Raw genomic sequence first — 23,431 nt, 5'->3', positions numbered from 1 at the left:
GGTCAGCTCCTGCTTGCTGGTTTGCTCTGGGCATTTCGTACTTAATGGGTTAAGATCATTGTCTGATTGAGTGAAACAAGGTCGCTGACAGCATCAATCAGACTTAACACTGTCCAAGTGCTAAATTTGCGTCTGCTTTTTGTTCTGGTTTTTGAGGGGGTGGGGAGAAAAAGGAACAGCTTCCTCAGACTAAATCATTAATGCCCACTTGATTGGATAATCTGAAATAATCTATCGATGGTTGGGACCAATGACAGCCTATTGCAAAACTAAATGTTGACAGAATTGCCTTGATTGGGTGACTCTGGCCCAATGAATGAGTGAGGATACTGACCTTGTGCTGCCTAAAGTTTTGGAAGCCCAGGACTGAGAAGCTGATTTTGAGAGGACTCCAAACACGAAGGAAGGATGAGGATTTAAATTGTTCGAGCAGGAAGCGGGGTATGGAAGGGAGGTTGATTACAGCAATGTAGAGGCAAAGCTTGGAATGTAAGTACCTTTCATCTGAAACAAGAACATTCTTTAACAATATTCTTTACAGATATTGCAGAGTTTGCATCATAGTGCATGTAGTCATTGTGGCTTGAGACTGGCACAAGTGGGCAATGCCTGTTTTAATGAAGAGTTTTGGTAAAGGGTGAAATGCCAAAGAACAGGACAGTGGCGGGTGGAAGAATAATGATTCTGGAATGTCAAGTTTGGAGTCTAAAAACTTGTACTCTGCACAAATCAAGAAATAAAGAATTGGGAAGTCTGAAATCCCTTTGGTTTGTTTGCATTCAACAGCCACTTTTGCCCTATGCTCAAGTCAAACAACGCTGATACAGGATTCAAGGCTATCTGATAAGCCAAAAATAATTCCCTGTTAAATCTCAGCTGATCGACTGAGCAATTAATAACAAGAAGTTAATGTAGCTCTTATAATGGCCCATTAGTTTTGTAAAAACTTGAGTTTCTTTTCCAACAATTTTTATGGCCACAAAAAGGAATGATGTAAAATGGAGTTTAATCTTATTCAATATGAACAAAGTGCCACTTACCTTTTGCTGCTATACATTCTCTTTAAATAATAAAACAATTGCTGGACACTTAACTCCACCGTTCCCTACCACTTATAATCCCTCACGTAGACACTACCCCTTCAGGCAAGATCCATCTTATTGATCATTTCTAGTTCCAACAAATAAAGTTGGAAAATTTGAAATCCAGGATTGGGACAATTTCTTGCATTGAATTGAAAGGATTTCCCTGGTTTGTGTATCACTGCTTTACAGCTATGTCCTAGGTGCTGTGTAGACTCCTCATTAATCAAACCAACCCATGTGTGCCTTAGATTCAGTCAGTGCACAGTGGCCTATGTATTTTTTGCCTGCACTGGTACTGTGGGGAGTTTCATGTATGGGTGCAAGTGCACTTTGTATGGAGTTGTTTTACATCATAAATAAATAATTCATTTTAACACAGCAAGCTTCTTGATATAATTACATCCCAAAAGGTTGTACAGCTAACAAAGTACTTTTTGCAATGTAGTTACTGTTATTGTATAAAGTAATGTAATAGTTACACAGCAAGCTCTCAAAACTGCATTGTGATAATAAGCAGATGAGCGGTCTGAACAGAATTGGTTGATGGATAAAATGTCCAGAATACCAAGATAAATACCCTGGTCCTCTTCAAAATGGCATCTTTCACATCCACCTGATAAATTAACAAGGCCAAGTTCGAACATCTTCTCAAAGAAGACATCTCCAATAGTCGCAGTACTCTCTTGGTACTGCATTCGGAGTGTCAGTCTAGGTTATGTGATCACATCCATGGAGTTGGACTTGCATAGATTTCTAACTCAGAGACTAAAGAGTTAACCACTGAGTAAATGGTGATGCTTGTGGAATGAAATTTTCAGCGCATTTGGTGGGTTTGAAACATAAGGTAAAGTCGCCATAGTCCTACTGGGCCTTACAGCTGCTCTCTCAATGGAGAGAGATGACTAGTGGTGGTTTTACCTGAGGGTCACCTCCCCTCAAGTGAGGGGAGAGGTTGAAAAGGAGAGTCTTTCATGGTAAACTCAGCTGGTGTAGGAGTTGAACTCACTGCTGGCATCAGTCTGTATTGCAAACCAGCTGTCCACCCAACTAAGCTAACTGTATGCATCCTCAGGCAACTTTGCTGAATCAGAATTTTGTCAAGACCATTGTCCTGATGGAGGATCAAGAGACCTTATTTGTGACCATTCTTTCCTATCACCTCTGTGCAGTGAGATCACTTATGCTTGGAAAGGCCAGTGACTGATTGTGTGCATTATCTGTGTGTGCTGTTAGTGTAATCGAGCCTGGTTACATTTCTCCGCTTATTATAAGTTAAATGTTTCTGTTTCCTTTATTGTTGCCGCCTGACTTTCACAATGGTGTTGGCTTCTCATTACAGTGGCCCAGTTAGCATACAACTCCTTTGATTATTTTATTCAAGAACATTGAGACAGTGGCTGAAATTAGGTACGTTTGTGACAAATATTCTGCTAATGGGGGTAGTTTGAAAGTCTCATCACTGGACATTACATCCCCCCCACCATTGGCAGGAAGGGGATGGGTGGGAGGTGGTGTGGTGGGGGGCGGGGGGGGGGGGGTGGTGAAGATGCATGTAAAATATATCGGGTGATCATCATGTGACCAGGCTACCACCTTCACTGCCCTTCACCCCCAACCTGAGCTTAGCCCTATAATGCAGAGGGTGGGTGGGCACCTAAATGAGCAGTTCACCCACTATGTTCAAATAAATAGCTTAGGGTCCATCGATTTTATTTAAAGCTTAGTTAGCCCAATCCTGGACACTTGCCCTCCCCTCCCACAGAAGCTGGTACCTTCTCTTCCTTCCTAATCACATGATCTTTAAATTACAAACGCTGATGCAGCCTCCTTGCTCCCTCCCTTCAATGGCAAAAGTCCCCTGCACAACGCCCCTGACTTATCTAGGTCCATACTTCGATTGGGCTTCTGTCAGGATATTGTCTGCAGTTCTAGCAGTGTCCTCTGTGAAACTTTGGGACTGCTGGATCCCCTTCAGATTAGTCACCAACTCTAGAAGCTGAATTCCCTTTCAATGAGGGGCAGAAATCCCTCTCTGCTCTCAGTTAGCTCACCTGCAGTGCTTTTATGACAGTGCAACAGGCTTGTTCTTCATGTGTTAGCTCACTGCTGACTTGTCATTGGGGCTAGGGGTTCAGGGGACACAGGGAGATGTGCTATTTACCCCAATTTCAGTATTAACCTGTAAGATAAGCAATCAGTGTTATGTACAAAAGGCACACACGTGGCAGAATGTACTGTGAAAATAAACTGCATTTTAACAACTGCTGACGAACAACTGAACTTCTTTTTTCTAAATTAGTGATAACCTGCAATTGAGGCATGTTATAAATACTGCTTTTGAGATAAGGAGCCTGAACAAAACCATTATTTCTTGTTATTGTAGGAGGATTAAGGAATAGGGGAAATTTTTCCATGTTATGATTCTGTGCGATTTTTTTTTTTGCGTGAAAAAGCCAAATCACAGTCCTTGACTTTACACCATAGAGCACTGATTTGGGAGTTAATCTGGCTAATACTATTCCTGCCTCCGTATTCCTGTTGCGGTTCTAGGACTGATTATTGTTAAATAATGGAATGTGGATATTGCCAGAAAAACTGTATTTATTGGCCATCTCTAAGTGCTATTGTGGAAACTAGAGGCAAAGCTCCTTTTTGAACCACTGCTGTCTGTGTAGTGACGTACACTCATAATGAATATTATTTAAATGGTTTGATACAACCGTGTGACTTGCTGGGCTATTTCATAAGGCACTGAAATGATACTAAGGGTATGGCATCAAGGATAGGCCATATTGTGTAAGCAGGTCAAGTTCCCTGAACAATGTTTTTGAAGCAGATAGGTTTTTGCAACAATCCAGTCCGTTTCATGCTGAAAATTACTGATATCCATTGTCAAGGATGAGATTTCTAAATTCCTGGAAGTGCAGGGTCTGATTAAAACAAGTCAGCATGGTTTTAGTAAGGGGAGGTCATGCCTGACAAACCTGTTAGAATTCTTTGAAGAGGTAACAAGTATGTTAGACCAGGGAAACCCAGTAGATGTTATCTATCTAGACTTCCAAATGGCCTTTGATACAGTGCCGCACGGGAGGCTGCTGAGCAAGGTGAGGGCCCATGGTGTTCGAGGCGAGTTACTGGCTTGGATTGAGGATTGGCTGTCTGACAGAAGGCAGAGAGTTGGGATAAAAGGCTCTTTTTCGGAATGGCAATCAGTGACAAGTGGTGTCCCACAGGGTTCAGTGTTGGGGCCACAGCTGTTCACCTTGTATATTAATGATCTGAATGAAGGGACTGGGGGCATTCTGGCGAAGTTTGCTGATGATACGAAGATAGGTGGACAGGCAGGTAGTACTGAGGAGGTGGGGAAGCTGCAGAAAGATTTAGACAGCTTAGGAGAGTGGTCCAGGAAATGGCTGATGAAATTCAATGTGAGAAAATGTGAGGTTTTGCACTTTGGAAAAAAGAATACAGGCATGGACTATTTTTTTAAACGGTGAGAAAATTCGCAAATCAGAAGTACAAAGGGATCTGGGAGTGTTGGTCCAGGATTCTCTAAAGGTTAACTTGCAGGTAGAGTCCGTAATTAAGAAAGCGAATGTAATGTTGTCGTTTATCTCAAGAGGGTTGGAATATAAAAGCAGCGATGTGCTTCTGAGGCTTTATAAGGCTCTAGTTAGGCCCCATTTATAATACTGTGTCCAATTTTGGGACCCACGCCTCAGGAAGGACATACTAGCCCTGGAGCATGTCCAGCGGAGATTCACACGGATGATCCCTGGAATGGTAGGTTTAACGTATGATGAACTGCTAAGGATCCTGGGATTGTACTCATTAGAGTTTAGAAGGTTGAGGGGAAATCTAATAGAAACTTACAAGATAATGTATGGTTTAGAAGGGGTGGACGCTAGGAAGTTGTTTCCATTAGGCGGGGAGACTAGGACCCGTGGGCACAGGCTTAATATTAGACGGGGTAAATTTAAAACTGAAATGAGACGACATTTCTTCAGCCAGAGAGTAGTAGCCTTGTGGAATTCATTGCCGCAGATTGCAGTGGAGGCCGGGACTTTGGATGCCTTCAAGGCAGAGATCGACAAATTCTTGATCTCAAAAGGAATCAAGGGCTACGGGGAGGGTGCAGGGAAGTAAAGTTGAAATGCCCATCAGCCATGATTTAAATGGCGGAGTGGACTTGATGGGCCGAATAGCCTTACTTCCACTCCTATGTCTTATGGTCTTATACCATTTTTTAAAAATTCCAGATATAATTAATTAACTGAATTCCAAATCACAATCTGCTATGGCTGTGTTTAAACTGATGTATGCAGATTTTTAGTCTGGGCTAGTAGGTAACACAATCTCTATGATGTTGTTGTTCAGAGTACAACTAGTGGACAAATCCAGTGACAATGTAGGGATAACACCGTCGTATTTTTAATAAACGTCTTGAGCATTGTTGGCTGGGCTAGCAGTTATCGCCCATCTCTAGATGGCCTTGAGGAGGTGGTGGTGAGCTGCTTTCTTGAACTGCAGACTATTTTAGGTAGATTGGCCCATAATGTCTGTGAAATTGTCTTCATTTCACTGTTCTGTTATGATTACATTATAGATAAGTTGTGGACATGCAGTAGCTGGAGATCAGATCCAATCAATACATCCTTGGTGGAGATACCTCATGTTTACAAAGAGACAGTTCTGGTCAGATGGGTTTCTGGTGTTAAGGCTCCCTCTGTTTCTTTAAAAAAAAAGTTCTAAAAAGACTTCTTAGAATAGATGTCAGAATATCAAGACTCCCTGTACAGTATGTTTGGGTGACCGGACTTTTTTCTCTCAAATATGCAACGCAAAACTAACAGTAGCAAATTGGCTTGACTCCACTTGAGTAACTACCAGTGTGTATAGGAGAGAGATAATGGGAACTGCAGATGCTGGAGAATCCAAGACAACAAATGTGAGGCTGGATGAACACAGCAGGCCAAGCAGCATCTCAGGAGCACAAAAGCTGACGTTTCGGGCCTAGACCCTTCATCAGAGATCTCCGCCTCCCCCTCTCTCCCTACTTATTCCAGAACCCTCTCCCCATCCCCCTCTCTGATGAAGGGTCTAGGCCCGAAACGTCAGCTTTTGTGCTCCTGAGATGCTGCTTGGCCTGCTGTGTTCATCCAGCCTCACATTTTGTTACCAGTGTGTATATTTTGCTTTTGTCTGTTAGTGAAGTTCCTGACTCTCCTGAGATGGAAAATAAACTCACAACAGCTGAAAATGCACAAACAGTAAGTCAGATCCTGAAAAAAGAATGGATGGATGATGATAATATTACTGCAAGTGAAACCCATAACAGAATTGAAACATTTTCCCACTTGAGATATCTATTGTTCTAGATTTTAGGTGCTGGTAATCTGATCTATTTTTCCAGCACCTTCTTTGTGCATTTTATGAGACACAATAAGGGGCATGGCCTTCATTATGATTCATGCTATATTAAGAACTACGGTGAAACAGCAATTCAATTGTTAAACTGGTGGGGAAGAAAACTATTAAGAATACTTTCACAATAAAATGAACAATCACAAATAAACCTACAAGTCAGGAGTAGGAGTAGGCTATTTAGCCTCTTCAGCCAATTCCACCATTTTGATAAGATCATGGTTTTAAAGTGAACTCCATATTCTCACTTATCCTCAAACCTTTCATTCTGTTGATTATCCAGCCCTGCCATAAAAAAATTCAAAAATTCTGCTTCGGCCACTATTTTGAAGGTGGGAATTCCAAAGACTCGACTCCCTGAGAGAAACTCTGTATATTAGAGTTTGAATTATAAAAAAATTATTCCTGATATTGGAGAAGCGGAGAAAGGGGGTTTGACACCTTATTTGTCAGGTAATGAAAAGACTGTCCATCTTCTGATTGACCATGGGAAGGTGGGCACCATGAAGGTGGGCATGTTGGGCAATCAATGGTGGCACTGTGGTGTGGAGTGATTAGAGGCTAGAGCTGAATGCGAGAACAGAGTGAGAACAGTGAATGCAGTGTCCAGAGGGACACCCTCACCTGCATGCTGTTCAGTATGTTGGTGAACAATTGGTATTTTCCTGAGGCCTAATCAGCCAAAACTTCATTGCAGGAGCAATTCCTTGGTACAGGAGAATGCTTGCAGTCAAGTCTTAATGTAAAATATGTTTTCAGAGATAGGCTCTTGGAAGTTGTGCTAAATTGTTCTGTGATCTGACATGAGTGAGTAATGTTTAACAGTAGCTGGTGGCGCAGTGGTCTGTTCCAGAGACTTGCCCTCTTTAAAATAGAATTAAGCATTGCTTTGATCGATAAACATGGATAAATGGATCACCTACTGGATAAATACACTGCCTGCTGTTGATATTGAGCCGCGAACAACAGGAAGACCCTATGTTCAGTCACCAGTCGGAACTCAGCTAGCAGATTCCACCCGAGTGTGTGTGTGTGAGACAGTTGGAGTTGTCTGGAATTCCTTCCCTAAATCTCTCCTCACTCCATCTCAAAGGTTGTCCTTAAAAGCTATTTCTTTGACTCTGCTTTGATTCACCTTATATGCCTCAGCAACAAATTCTAACTGTGCGCTGCCATCAAAGGTCCCCTATAAATGTAAGTTATTCTTAATGAAAAGTAAATTCTGATGGGGTTTAAAGTACAGTCCAATCCAGTTGGTCACCCACTGGGCAGCTCAGGTTAAAATGATACCTGCTTTGTTTAAGTAAGTAGGATTGGATTTATTTAGAAAGTTATTGGAGCAGTACTCTGTTTAACAAAATACTTATCCGAGTTGAGAAATCCCATAAGGGCTTGGAGTGGAAAGCTGGAGCCGGATCAAGTAGCCAATCCTTGTTAAATCCAGATCAGTCACTGCATTTACCTGTTGGATTGAACATTAAAGCGTCTTACAGAAAATCTCACCTGATCGTTACTTTCCATCCAGTTAGGAGGGACCTTGTCCACCTACTGAGTGGGTCAGCCTGTACATTGTAGAGGGAACTGGCTGATAGCATGTTGTGTAGGAATCCCTTATTAGAATGTTCCTCATTGATGCATTATTGGGTGGAGCACAGTATAATAAGGCTGGCTCCTCCAAGGATGAAACCTCATATTGACCTAAAATTTGTTGTCCATTCCCTTGCTCATACCAAGTCTTGTTCACCCTTTACTACTGGTGCTCTCTTATTTACCTTGGCCCCAGGTTAACCAATACCATGAATTTAGAACTCTCATCCTTGTTTTCTAATCCCTCATCTTTCCCTATTTCAATAACTGTATCCTGCCCATAACTGTCAGAAATCTCTGCACTTGTCCTGTCACAACCTCTTCCATATTTTGGATTTGAATTTCTTCGTCACTGGTGATCAGCTACCTCAGCCTTTTGTTTCTCAATCCCTCTGCCTTTAAGACAATCCTTAAAACCTAAACTCAAGGTTTTAGTCAGGTGAGGCAATAGCTCTTTAGGTGAATTGGTTTCAAATTAGGTTTACTAATCTATTTGTGAAGCACCTTGGTTAATTTGTTATACATTAAAGGCATTATGTAATGGCACATTGCTCTGTTTACTATGTAATACATATAACAGTAATTCAGTTGAGTGCTTAAAATTAAAGGTTATGACAGGATCGACACAGAGAGATAACTTCTAGTAAAAGATAGTAACCAAATCAGGACAATCATTAAACTAGATTGACGTTGTCCATAAGTAAAATCAGCAAGTGATAGGCTTGTAGTTTTCAAGGACAGAATCTTCCCAGACTCTGAATAACATAGACAATGGCAATCATAGAGCTAAACAGCACAGAAATACAACTCAGTACAACTCAACTATGCTGACCTGACTTCCCAATCTAACCTAGTTCCATTTGCCAGTATCAGTTGGCAAAATATGACAGTTATGGAATGAGATGAGATTTTTGAATTTTGAGGAAACAAAGTCAGATTTTTCTCTCAAAGCTTCAACTGTGAGTTGGGAGTCGCATTAGGAAATGGTGAGAGGCCTATTTGCAAGGCGTTAGCATTTCCTTATTATCTAATTTTACCTAACTTGTACACAATCTACCATTTTCTCAGAGGAGAGAAACAAGACGGCAACAATGCCCAACAAGAGAGCCTGAGCAGGTATCTGGCAATTACAAATTGCTGGCTCTTCTCAGGGTATCGATCTTGGCCAACTTACCCCAATACCTCAGTGCTCTCTCCATGCATAGTGACCAACAACACCTTTATTACCGTGGTAATAAAATGTGAGGCTGGATGAACACAGCAGGCCAAGCAGCATCTCAGGAGCACAAAAGCTGACGTTTCGGGCCTAGACCCTTCATCAGAGAGGGGGATGGGGGGAGGGAACTGGAATAAATAGGGAGAGAGGGGGAGGCGGACCGAAGATGGAGAGTAAAGAAGATAGGTGGAGAAGGTGTGGGTGGGGAGGTAGGGAGGGGATAGGTCAGTCCAGGGAAGACGGACAGGTCAAGGAGGTGGGATGAGGTTAGTAGGTAGCTGGGGGTGCGGCTTGGGGTGGGAGGAAGGGATGGGTGAGAGGAAGAACCGGTTAGGGAGGCAGAGACAGGTTGGACTAGTTTAGGGATGCAGTGGGTGGGGGGGAAGAGCTGGGCTGGTTGTGTGGTGCAGTGGGGGGAGGGGATGAACTGGGCTGGTTTAGGGATGCAGTAGGGGAAGGGGAGATTTTGAAACTGGTGAAGTCCACATTGATACCATATGGCTGCAGGGTTCCCAGGCGGAATATGAGTTGCTGTTCCTGAAACCTTCGGGTGGCATCATTGTGGCAGTGCAGGAGGCCCATGATGGACATGTCATCAAGAGAATGGGAGGGGGAGTGGAAATGGTTTGCGACTGGGAGGTGCAGTTGTTTGTTGCGAACTGAGCGGAGGTGTTCTGCAAAGCGGTCCCCAAGCCTCCGCTTGGTTTCCCCACTGCACCACACAACCAGCCCAGCTCTTCCCCCCCACCCACTGCATCCCAAAACCAGTCCAACCTGTCTCTGCCTCCCTAACCGGTTCTTCCTCTCACCCATCCCTTCCTCCCACCCCAAGCCGCACCCCCAGCTACCTACTAACCTCATCCCACCTCCTTGACCTGTCCGTCTTCCCTGGACTGACCTATCCCCTCCCTACCTCCCCACCCACACCTTCTCCACCTATCTTCTTTACTCTCCATCTTCGGTCCGCCTCCCCCTCTCTCCCTATTTATTCCAGTTCCCTCCCCCCATCCCCCTCTCTGATGAAGGGTCTAGGCCCGAAACGTCAGCTTTTGTGCTCCTGAGATGCTGCTTGGCCTGCTGTGTTCATCCAGCCTCACATTTTATTATCTTGGAATCTCCAGCATCTGCAGTTCCCATTATCTCTGACTTTATTACCGTGGGTTGTCATTGACAGAGCACCACCTCCATCTCATCATCATGGCACATTTGGGCTACTTATGATACTACATTTTGGAGCTCACCTGACACCTTCTATTGCTGAAATTGCTGGAGAACCTCAGCAGGTCTAGCAGCATCTGTGGGAAGAAAGCAAAGTTAACGTTTTGAATCTGGTGACCCTTAAAAAGAACGTGTTATTGACGTTTTTTCAGTATTGCTCGGTGGTCATCCAGGCCGTGGAGACTGTATTGACTCAGGTGGCAACTTCAGACCAAGCTGGCAGTGTCTGACATAGTATGCAGCTGGTATTTAAATAAGATGCTCATGGCATAAATTCCAGAAGGTCCTGGCATTTAAATGGTGCTGAGGGCATACTAGCATGAGAGTGATGACAGGGAGGCATGGCACACACTTAATGAAGTGAGCAACAGAGTACTGCTTGAGATAACTCACTAGAGCTCAGGAAGACAAACCATCCATGAAATTCCATGGAAAAGACCAGTTTTGATTAAATGTCAGCCCCACACTGAGATTGCTAGGTATCCTTGCTCAACAAAGAATTGCAGTAAATGAGGGCAGAAGACTCTGGTTAGCTTAGACATGTGCTTCTCCAATGCTTCCCTCTCATCTGTCACAGAATTGATTTATTAAAAAATTGTGATGGCAGATGCTGTATTGTAGTGACAATCTCTGGTCTCTAATGTTTGCTGGTCGATATAGATATCACCCAATCAAATGTTCTATTTCCAAACATTGGCTGGTCAGTAAAGCAAAATTAGAAATCAATTTGGGGTGGAGGTGAGAGATTTTTTACTTTTATAATGAGGTCGCCCAACCATTTTATCTCTAAACCAAGGGGCAAATACCTATGGGCTAGAGCGTCCTCTTTGAGATGGGGCTGCAAATATACATCAAATGGATCTCCACTGCTGTCTACAAAACACATGGGGGCCATTGCTTTTTTTTTGTTTTTGGCAATATCAAGTCTAAAGCTCTGATCCCTTGTGCCTGCCCCATTCCCTGATCATGCAGTACTGGCCTTCCAACTCTATCATTCCCTTTGTTAGATATGGTGTTGCATCAAACTGTGGAAAGATGTTGAGGTGGGATCTAATCAGTTACTCTCATTCTCTACCCTCCTTAAGGTCGGTAGGCATATGCAGTCTTGATGAAGTCGCTGGATAGCTGTCACCTTTCACAACGTCTTGTAGCATTATTTATCTTTCTCTTGCTCTCCTCTTTCATGAAAAATGCTGCATTTTGCACAACTGTCGATGCTAAGTTGTGCCACACATCAAACAGTAATAATAACTATTTGTTAATCATGTGGACATATTTCTCTTGGCTCAGTCAGAAGATCCAAGTATTTGAGCAGCTAATAGAAAGCTGAAACTTCCAGTGCAGCTATACTGTTGAAGATGCATTCTTGTCAATGAGCCCTTAAACTGTATCTGCCCTGTCAGGAGGTTGTAAAAGCTTGCACGAAGTTTCTTGGAAGAAGAACATGGGAGTACTCGCTGCTAGCTTTGGGAAGCACATATCCCTCACCTAACTCTCTAAAGTAGATAGTTTATCTCACTACTGTTTATTGGAGCTTGCTGTGTGCAAATTGGCTGCCATTGTTTCCTATGTTACCTCAGTTGTTAAACTTCAGAAAGGACGTCATTGGCTGTGAAGCACTTTGAGTCATCCTGTGGTTGTGAAAGTTGCTATATGAACACAATTTCATTTTTTTAAAAAGTATATATATTTCTCATGTTATTCAGTTTGCAGGTTTTCTGATGATAATGGTCCTGTCACCTTGGAGTGAGTGAGACACTGAGAAGGTAGAAAGATGAAAGCTGAGATCTCAGATATGAGCCAGTGGACAGAGGTGGATTTGGAAGAGAAGTGCACCTACATTGTAAATGACCAACCGGTGGACCCAGCGAAATATGCTGAGAACCCTCTGGCTAGAGCTTCCATACCCCGAAACCTTACCTTCAAGTACACAGCTACCAATGAGGTAAGTTCCTCTCGGCCCAACTGGCTCATTATCTCTGAGCACCACTCAATAATGTCAAGTAATATTACAAAAATAAATTCAAATGTATATAAATGTGTCATACTATGTTAATTTCCACTTGGAAGGACTTACTCATTGTTATTCTTGGGATTGGTCACTGGCAGAGCAGTGTGTATTGCTTTTCTGTTTATTGTCTAAGGTCAAAGCTATTGCATAGAGGACCACCTTGTATTTTCATTGGAAGCAGTGTGACATCCAAAGCATGAAGTATAGACAGGCATTGTAAACAAAATGAAAGCAATGGACATAGAGGCAGGATAACAGTAACTGTTCTGGAGTGGATTGCTGTGATCAGAAATCTCCCGCCTACCTGGATGGTAAAAGCAGATTGAACCAAGCTTTCCAAAAGGAATTCAATAAATACTTGAGAACAAAGCATGTTAAGTTTTCCAATTTTAAAAAGTTGGGAGTGAAACTGATTGGATAACTGTTGCAAACAATTAACACCAGCACGATGGACTGAACGATCTCATCCTGTGTTGTATGATTGCTGTACATTTCCAGACTGGTCACGCTGTATTGGCCCAAATGTTCTGCCAGATTTCAGAGGAATGGATGGTGTTAAAGGTAGGGAGGAGGAGGAGGCAAGGCCCACATGTAGGCTGGTATCATTTCCTTGTGGATTAGGGAGAAACACCCCTGTTCCCCCGTCCCCACAGAAATAAGGGGATTGCACATTAGACCACTGAATGCCTGGTATAATAAGCAGAATATGTATTCTGCTAGAAAGGTAACTGGAAATGGCAGCTGTGACATTCTGAGACAGGAAGTTGTAGGTTCACATTCCATTCTTGAGGTTGAGCTCAGAAATCCATAGCTGTATCCGTATGAAAGTTCTGGAACTTTGCTGGCCAGGCCTGCAGTTGTTGTCCATCCCTAATTCCCTAGCAGCAGTTAGGAGTCAGCCATGTTGCAGTGAGTCTGGATCCAGTCTCCTTTCAGCCCAATAAGGACAGCACTTTCCTCCCTCTAAAGTTTGTTTGTAAACCAGCTGACAATTCATTTATGACAATGAGTTTCCTGATCACCATTACTGAGACCAGCTTTTAACTCCAGATTGCTTCAATTAATTAATTTTGAATTAATAGAATTTAAATTCCACCAGCTGCCATTTTGTATTATGAGCCCATGGCCCTAGTTTGCTGGGAATATCATCATCACATCACCTGCCCTCTAATGTTGCAATATGAAGGGAATACTGCAATGTGTTTCACACTACTCTTCTGCCTTCGGTAGACATAACAGATCTAATGGCACAATTTAAAAACAGTAGGGCAGCGCTCCATCATTTCTTAGGGCCAGTGACCTCTCAGTCAGCATTTGGGACAGATTATCTAACTATTATTTCATTGCTATACACAAAGCCACATTTTCTGTCAATGCTGTAGCACGGATTACACTTCAAATATACTTCAATGCCTATAAAGGGCTTTGGAATATAATGTGATTGGAAAAGGTGCTATGGAAATGCAAGGGTAGCTTACTATTATGTTTGTTGATTGAAAGAGATGTTAAATAACGTATGAAAATTGAAATGGGCATCAGGTTGGTCTTGGACAGACAAGGCCCAGTGAGTGACTGGGGACCAAGAATGATGAAAACCCTGTGGGATTTCCTGACTTCTGAACCTTGTTCCTGGATTACAGTAGAACTGTGAAGATGGAAAACCCAGTAATTGGGGACGGGATGTCAGTGCTCACATTTTTGTGGGCTCTTTGCAGGTGGAGATCCCAGACTTTGCTGGGACCCCTTGTTAAACTAACTCTGACCAATGCTTCGACCACTTTTTTGACGGTTGAAAACCCCTCACTCCAAGAGGTGAGGGAAAATCACTGCCTACATGTCAGCAGTTTGCAAGACAGGAGAAGACTCACACACAAACACAAACTGATGACGCTGTTGAGGGGATTTTGGCCTGGGTGACTTTACTCCACTGAGTGGAAGATTCAGAGTTTCACCTAAATAACTGCATGTGAGTATTTGTGTAAGCTTTTGTGCTCCTGAGATGGTGCTTGGCCTGCTGTGTTCATCCAGCTTCACACTTTGTTATCTTGCATGTGAGTATGATAAGGCATCCAGCCGCTGGACAGCTTACACTGCTGGTAGCAACTGTTCTGCTGTTCCATCTACATTTGGGACCAATGTCTCACAGCATCATCTCTGAATTGACATACATTTGTTGGTATTTGTGTCGCAGGGAACCAGCCGAATCATCTCCAGCTGAAGTATGTTCATGTTTGTGTACACACTGTTTCAGATGAGCAAACAAGATTTGAGGATTAGCCTTTAACTGTTGGCAACAATTCAACCCAAACTGATGCTCATTGGTCATAGTCTGGTTCCTTTTGGGTGTGTGCCCACAGCTTGCTATGAAATTAATTTTTTTTAATAAACCTTTGTGCTCCCATTGGAAGCATTGCCTGTTCTTCTTCCAATAAGGTTATGAGAGTCTCAATGTTAACCCAAATCGTGGCCCCAGTATTAATACCTGATCTGAGTGGTCAATATCAGCATTCATTAAGGAGCATTGGCCTAGGTCATGTGCTAAAATCCTAAAGTGCAGTCGATCGTTCAATCATAGAGGTAAATAAATGTGGTTTGGTATATTTCCTTGAGTTTAAATGACTGAAGGCTGATCTGATCAAAGTATGTAAGGGGGAGTCAAAAGTTATGACCAGTTATGGAGAAAAATTTTGTCTGGTAAAACAAACCAAGACAGGATTTACACAATTAATGTTAGGGCCCTGGCAAGTGTCATTGAACAGAGAGACCTATGGGTTCAGGTCTATAGTTGATTGAAAGAGGCTTCACAGGTAGACAGAGTGGTGAAGAAAGTGTTTGGTATACTTTTCTTCATTGGTCAGAACATTTGAGTTGGGACATCATGTTGAGGCTGTACAGGATATTAGTGAGGCTACTTTTGGAGTATTGCACACAATTCTGGACACCTTGCTATTGGAAGGATATTGTTAAATTGGAAAGGGTACAGAAAAGATTTATGGATATTAAGGATATTATGGCACTTGAATTATAGGGAGAGGCTGGATAGGTTGGGACATTTTTTCAGTAGAGGGTAGAAAGTTTAGGGTTGACGTTATAGATGTTTATAAAATCATGAGGGGCATAGATAAGGTGGATAGCAAAAGCCTCTTCCCCAGAGTAGGGGAATTCAAAACTAGACAGCATAATTTTAAGTGAAAGGGGAAAGATTTAAAAGGGACCTGCAGGGCAGCTTTTTCACTCAGTGGTGGTATGTACATGGAATGAACTGCCAGATGAATGGTAGATGCAGATATAATTGCAACATCTAAAAGCCATTTGGACAGATTCAGAAATAGGAAAGGTTTAAAGGGATATGGGCCAAATGCAGGGATATGGGACTAGTTTATTTTGGGAAGCCTTTTTGTTATGGATGGGTTAGACCAAAGGGTCTGTTTCTGTGCTCTATGACTGTATGACTCTATATTCTTAGGTTTGAAGCTAGGCTTTAAAGGAGTGAAATTAGTAAGTTTAAAAATTAGGACTTTTTTCCCAATGGGGAACACAAATGGCCATGATGCAAACTATAAACATAGTGGGTTGTGGGCAAGTACAAAAAGGGAACCAAACTAGGACCAATGGCTATTAAAGCCAAAAGAACTGCGGATGCTGTAACTCTGAATTTTTTCTTCACTGATGCTGCCAGACCTGCTGAGCTTTTCCAGTAACTTAGTTTTTGCACCAATGGCTATTAGTCTGGGTTGAATTGTATGCCACTAGGTAAAAGTTAACCCTCAAATCTTGAATTTCTTTACACAAAGGGTAGTGGAGATTTGGATCTCTGGGGCCGTAAGACTGGTAAGTTTTTGTTGGGAAAGTTATCAAGGGCTATGGAACAAAGGCAGGCAAATGCATTTGAATTGTAGATCAGTCATGCTATAATTTAATATTAAAGCAAGCCTCTGGACTGAATGTTTCTCTCAAATTCTAATGTTTCAAGTGAAAACTAGCACCAAGGAAGCAATCTCTCACAGGGAGACTTGGAGAAAGGGAGGATTGGATTTTGCAAATGGAACTGTGGTGCAGTGGTGGTATCTCAGACTGGATAGTGAGAGATTGGGCCTTGTTTGGTGTATTAATGGGACAGTGTAGAAGGAGCTTAACTTTGCATGTAACCTATGATGTTTGGAGAGTTTGGTGCAGAAGCTGAGTGATTAGAATATGGAAAGCCCTCACTTTGCACTTCAGATAGCACTGAGAGCAGCTGTGCCTTTTGTATGCAAGTGTATGTTACCATGTAAGGCACCAACATGTCGGGGGTTCCTAACAAAGGTTAATGTAAAGTCATCTTCATCCCACTCTCTTGCACGAGAGAGAAATGACTGGTGGTGATTTAACCTGAGGACCACCATCCCCCAGGCAAGTGGCAAGGTCAAGAAGGTGGGACCTTCATGGTAACCTCAGCCAGTGCAAGAATTGAACCCAATCGTTCTGCATCACAAACCAGCTGTCCAGCCAACTGAGCTAACCAACCTCCAAACAAATGTAAACCATAACAGACAGCTACTCAGATCTGTACTTGCAGCAGTTTTAAATCTAAATAGCAATCCTGCACGTCATGAGGTAGCTGAGCTCACTAGTGAATGTGAGAGTGTGATTACTCTTGTTATGGGGATTTCTGAGCCCAACAGTCCATCCTGTGACTGCCTTGTAAGTGAACATTTATGAAATTCCCAGTTGAGAATCGGGAATGGAAGGCAGATGGAAACTGATTGCCTGCGAACCATGTAAGTATCTGGGTGTGGGATTTCCTTGCCAGGAAGAGTAAGTGCCAGTGAGTCATTTTCTGGTGACGTTCATTTGAAGGGCATGCTCCAAACACATGCTCCAACCAAGGCACACTGAAAATTTACCGAATGTTACTGCAGAAAGACCTCTGTCTAACAGAACAAAAACAATCAAAGCTGGTGCAATTAATTGCTGAGAATGAGCCTCAAAGTAGGTTGGTAAGTTACAGTCAAGGTTTCTGATTAGCTAATTAATTTAACTAGTGCTTATTGGCTTTGCGTCCTTGGCCTGCATTGAAAGTCTGAGAGAGAAATAATGTCTATCAACTGAAAATTTAATCAACTTTTTTTCTCTATGATTGTCCACAAAGAGATAAAGAACTTTAAACTGAAGAATTATATATAATGCCTCCAGGATCTCCGGATGTTATGAAGCATTTTACAATCAAGGAAAATGCAGATAGTATAATAAAGGTCCCATGAAGAAGACTGTGATAAATGCTCGCATGTTCTGGGGAATGAGGAGTAAATACTGACCAGCACACCAGGAAGAACTCTATGCTCTTCTTTGAATCTTGCTGTGGAGTCTTTTGTATCATCCTGAGTGGGTAGGTGGGCCTTGGATTACAATATCATCCAAAAGCTGTAACATTCAATGACGGAACACCATATTAGTATCTAGGGATTCTGGTCAACTTCTCACGAATTGCCAAGGCTGATACAAATTGCCTAAAGGGATTTCATCAGCATTTATGAGTTAGAGAATAGGAGACCTGCACTACCATTGAGATTCAACTGGACAGGGAGCAATGTAGCGCTTGCTAACATAGGTCTCTATGTCACAACATAACTGGGAAAAGTGCACTGATAACCATGCCCCACTCTTCCACAAGATGTCACAAAATCCCAATGAGATTGTCTAGGTGATCAATTTGCCTGACTAGCTGAAATACTGGACAAACACAATTCACAATTCACCACCTCCTACTGCCCTCTCGATCATGACCCCACACCCGAGCACCAAAAAATCATCTCCAACACCATTCACGACCTCATCACCTCAGGGGACCTCCCACCCACAGCCTCCAACCTCATTGTTCCCCAACCCCGCACGGCCCGTTTCTATCTCCTTCCCAAAATCCACAAACCTGCCTGCCCTGGTCGACCCATCGTCTCAGCCTGCTCCTGCCCCACCAAACTCTTCTCCACCTATCTGGACTCCATTTTCTCCCCTTTGGTCCAGGAACTCCGTACCTACGTCCGTGACACCACCCACGCCCTCCACCTCCTCCAGGACTTCCAATTCCCTGGCCCCCAACACCTCATATTCACCATGGAGGTCCAGTCTCTATACACCTGCATTCCGCATGCAGATGGCCTCAAGGCCCTCCGCTTCTTCCTGTCCTGCAGGCCCGACCAGTCCCCCTCCACCGACACCCTCATCCGCCTAGCCGAACTCGTCCTCACCCTCAACAACTTCTCTTTCGACTCCTCCCATTTCCTACAGACTAAGGGGGTGGCCATGGGCACCCGCATGGGCCCCAGCTATGCCTGCCTCTTTGTAGGTTACGTGGAACAGTCCCTCTTCCAAACCTACACAGGCCCCAAACCCCACCTCTTCCTCCGTTACATTGATGACTGTATCGGCGCTGCCTCTTGCTCCCCAGAGGAGCTCGAACAGTTCATCCACTTCACCAACACCTTCCACCCCAACCTTCAGTTCACCTGGGCCATCTCCAGCACATCCCTCACCTTCCTGGACCTCTCAGTCTCCATCTCAGGCAACCAGCTTGTAACTGATGTCCATTTCAAGCCCACCGACTCCCACAGCTACCTAGAATACGCCTCCTCCCACCCACCCTCCTGCAAAAATTCCATCCCCTATTCCCAATTCCTCCGCCTCCGCCGCATCTGCTCCCACGATAAGACATTCCACTCCCGCACATCCCAGATGTCCAAGTTCTTTAAGGACCGCAACTTTCCCCCCACAGTGATCGAGAACGCCCTTGACCGCGTCTCCCGCATTTCCCGCAACACATCCCTCACACCCCGCCCCCGCCACAACCGCCCCAAAAGGATCCCCCTTGTTCTCACACACCACCCCACCAACCTCCGGATACAACGCATCATCCTCCGACACTTCCGCCATCTACAATCCGACCCCACCACCCGTGACATTTTTCCATCCCCACCCCTGTCTGCTTTCCGGAGAGACCACTCTCTCCGTGGCTCCCTTGTTCGCTCCACACTGCCCTCCAACCCCACCACACCTGGCACCTTCCCCTGCAACCGCAGGAAATGCTACACTTGCCCCCACACCTCCTCACTCACCCCTATCCCAGGCCCCAAGATGACATTCCACATTAAGCAGAGGTTCACCTGCACATCTGCCAATGTGGTATACTGCATCCACTGTACTCGGTGTGGCTTCCTCTACATTGGGGAAACCAAGCGGAGGCTTGGGAACCGCTTTGCAGAACACCTCCGCTCGGTTCGCAACAAACAACTGCACCTCCCAGTCGCAAACCATTTCCACTCCCCCTCCCATTCTTTAGATGACATGTCCATCATGGGCCTCCTGCAGTGCCACAATGATGCCACCCGAAGGTTGCAGGAACAGCAACTCATATTCTGCTTGGGAACCCTGCAGCCTAATGGTATCAATGTGGACTTCTCGAGCTTCAAAATCTCCCCTTCCCCCACCGCATCCCTAAACCAGCCCAGTTCGCCCCCTCCCCCCACTGCACCACACAACCAGCCCAGCTCTTCCCCTCCACCCACTGCATCCCAAAACCAGTCCAACCTGTCTCTGCCTCCCTAACCTGTTCTTCCTCTCACCCATCCCTTCCTCCCACCCCAAGCCGCACTCCCATCTCCTACCTACTAACATCATCCCACCTCCTTGACCTGTCCGTCTTCCCTGGACTGACCTATCCCCTCCCTACCTCCCCACCTATACTCTCTCCACCTATCTTCTCTCCATCTTCGGTCCGCCTCCCCCTCTCTCCCTATTTATTCCAGAACCCTCACCCGATCCCCCTCTCTGATGAAGGGTCTAGGCCCGAAACGTCAGCTTTTGTGCTCCTGAGATGCTGCTTAGCCTGCTGTGTTCATCCAGCCTCACATTTTATTATCCACAATTCACAATGGATTTTTTCAGTAAGAGGAAACAACCCTATTTATTGTAACACACTTAAATAACATTGAAAGAAGAGTCGATTCAGCTTTCTGAATCTACTATTACACAACTTAAATTATACCTGTTTTAAAAACATCAATTTCACACGCACTCATTCATGGTTATGATATACAAATGCAGACAGTTTAACATACATTTGGGTGGAAAAACTATATACAGTGAAAGCAAAATTCTTCAGATTAAAAGTCCAGCTCTCAATGGTGGCTTTTTGTCTCCCAATTCCTTTTTATTTCAGAAATGATAACTCACTGTTGTCTTTTTCTTGTGTCTTTTCACCACCTGGAGAGAGGAGGGGAAAAGAGAGAGATGTTTTCAGCTTGATGGCTCTGGAAGTCCCTGTCTAGCCTACAGAGTCAGCTTTTATGCAAACTGCATCAGTGGACTGTTGTCAAGTATACCTTTATAGAGTCATAGAATCATGCAGCATGGCAACAGATTCTAGACCACAGTGACCACATTCCCAAACTAAGGTAGCCCTACTTGTCTGTGTTCAGCCCATATCTCTCCAATCCTTTCCCATTCATGTACTTACTAAATGTCTTTTAAATGTTGGAAGTGTATCTGCATCCACAACTTCCCCTGGCAGCTCGTTCCACACACTAAATACTCTCTCTATATAAATGTTGCCCCTCCTATCCAAAACTTCCTCCTCTCGCCTTAAAAATATATCCCCTAGTTTTGAACTTTCCCACCCTGGGGAAAAGACCCTTGCTATGCACCTTACCTACACTTAACTTAAAGACTCCCTGCACCACTCTGTATCAAAATAAGAATCTCACTGCTTTTAAAAGGCAACATGGTGTACTCAGCTAAAAACATATACCATTCACTTTTTTTTTCTATGTTGTAAGACCCTCCCGGTATTTCAGCAATCATTTCTATTTATAGTCCAAAAAGGAAAAATGTGTGCTCCCCTTAAATGTGACTCAAATTAAAACAGTTATGACCAAGGTGAGAGTCTAAAAGCCTAGGGCAAGTGTCAGTTGCAGTTTCAGTAGGTTAGGCCACAAAAGTTTGAGCTAAACTTCTCAAAACAAAATCTAATTAACTATGGGCCATCATTTGCAGTTTCATTGTATTTCTTTCAATGTGTAAGATGAACAGAACAATATTTTGGTTTTGAAAATCCTTGTGATTATAGCGATACTTACTCATGGTTTACTGCACCCATGGGTGTGTACGCTCAGTTGTCTGATAGACATTAATGTAAATTTTTAAAAAAACAGCATAGAGATTCTTCCTGGAGGTAATGTAATCTGTAGCCTGTTCCCCAGACTGTCAGTGGTGCACAGCTAGTGGAGTCATGAAGACAGACCATTATGGACGCCACCTGAATAACACAAAGAGAGCAACGCTCACCTTTTAATAAGTAAAAATGAGATCCACAGTGCATCTTAGAGTGACACTCATTCATAGTGTTTTGTGACACAACCCTGGCTATTGATTAACTTATAGTCTGGCTAGCCCCACAGCCTAGGCGGAATGCAAAGTATACAAAGAAAAATCTCTGCATTTCAGACAATGACTGAGTGATTTTTCTCATGGCATTTTAAATGAAACATCCCTCTATACTGGCAATCAGATGCTTTTAAGGCACAATTTAGACATAAAAACAAAATAACCTTTATATGGTCCCATTATATACTCACAGGCCAGGTGCAGCACATGTTAGATACAAAGTAAAGCTAATAAACAGCTTGCATTTATATGGCACCTTTTAAATTAATAAATTGTCCCAAGGTACTTCACAGAAAAGTTACAAGGCAAGATTTGAGACTGAACTCCTTAAATTGGTCTTTAAATAAGAGAGAATTTGGTAGGTACAGTTGTTTCGGCAAGGAATTCCAAAACTTAGCAGCTGAAAGATGACCTTGGAACCTTGGAAACTGGGATCATACGTGAAGCCAGAATCATAGCAGCCAAAAGATCTTTGAGGTTTGTCGGACTTGAGAAGGTTGCAGAGCTAGGCAGGGCTAAGCTCATGGAGGGAGTTGACAACAAGGATGAAAACTTAAAATAGATTTGTTTTCAGCCTGGAAAACAATGATGTCAGTGAGTACAGAAGATTACCAGGGCCACATTAAAGACAGTACAGGCAGCACAGTTTCTGGTGTGCTGATGTTTACAGAGAGTAGAAGATGAGGTTGAGAACATTGGAGTAGTCACATCTGGAAGATGCAACAACTTGGATAAGGATAACACTGTGTAGAGCTGGATGAAGACAGCAGGCCAAGCAGCATCAGAGGAGCAGGAGGGCTAGGCCGGAAACGTCAGCCTTCCTGCTCCTCTGATGCTGTTTGTCCTGCTGTGTTCATCCAGTTCTACACCTTGTTATCTCATTTTCTCCGGCATCTGCAGTTCCTACTATCTCAGAAACAACATGGATGAGGATTTCAGCAGTGGATGAGGTGAGGCCAGAGGAGAGATGGGTAATGTTATGCAAGAGGGGAAAAAACCTTGGCCTTCCCCTTCCCCTGGGCTTTCTTCTCCTGGTTACCGTTCTATCCCCACCCTCCCAATTATAGCTTCTCAGAGCCACTTCTGAAGGTTGCTAGTGGCAACCTTGCATTCACTTACTGTTGTCATAGAATTGTCACTGGAGTTGGGCTGGACCTGTTTAAATAATGCCTGAAGTCAGTCAGGACTACACATTCGTAAGCCAGATGAAAGTCAAGTTAGACCTTCCACTCACCATATTCTCCCATCCCCACCCAGTTTAAATCAGGGCATATGTTGTGTTGCATTGGGAAGTCAAAAAGCCTTGGGGCTGTGGTAAATAGTAAGATGACACTGCACTTTAAGAGGTATAGGTGTTTGAATGAGCAGCCACATGGCAGATAAAATTCAATGTAGTAAAGTGTGAGAAGATGCATATTTAATGGGAAGAATAAGGATAGATGTGCAGGAACACAAAGAATTGTGAGGATAGGG

General features: G+C 43.5%; 1 protein-coding gene across 2 annotated transcripts in view; it reads left to right on the top strand.

Annotated features, from left to right (window-relative positions):
- Positions 1–333: 333 nt before the first annotated feature.
- Positions 334–23,431, top strand: part of LOC125465192 (PR domain zinc finger protein 1-like) — a 70,613-nt gene continuing 47,515 nt past the window's right edge. The window contains exons 1-2 of one of the 2 annotated variants that reach the window (XM_048558441.1): positions 334–489; positions 12,244–12,475. In XM_048558441.1, coding sequence (XP_048414398.1) covers positions 12,305–12,475 — 171 coding nt within the window. In that variant the 5' untranslated portion in view covers positions 334–489; positions 12,244–12,304. Of the gene's footprint in view, positions 490–12,236; positions 12,476–23,431 lie in introns of both variants that reach the window. The other variant, XM_048558440.1, reaches the window with a different exon arrangement.

Source organism: Stegostoma tigrinum, chromosome 24 (genome assembly GCF_030684315.1).
Source record: "Stegostoma tigrinum isolate sSteTig4 chromosome 24, sSteTig4.hap1, whole genome shotgun sequence".
Classification (NCBI taxonomy): Eukaryota; Metazoa; Chordata; class Chondrichthyes; order Orectolobiformes; family Stegostomatidae; genus Stegostoma; species Stegostoma tigrinum.
The sequence above is the reverse complement of the archived record's forward strand: the minus strand, read 5'-3'. Positions and strand labels throughout refer to the sequence as shown.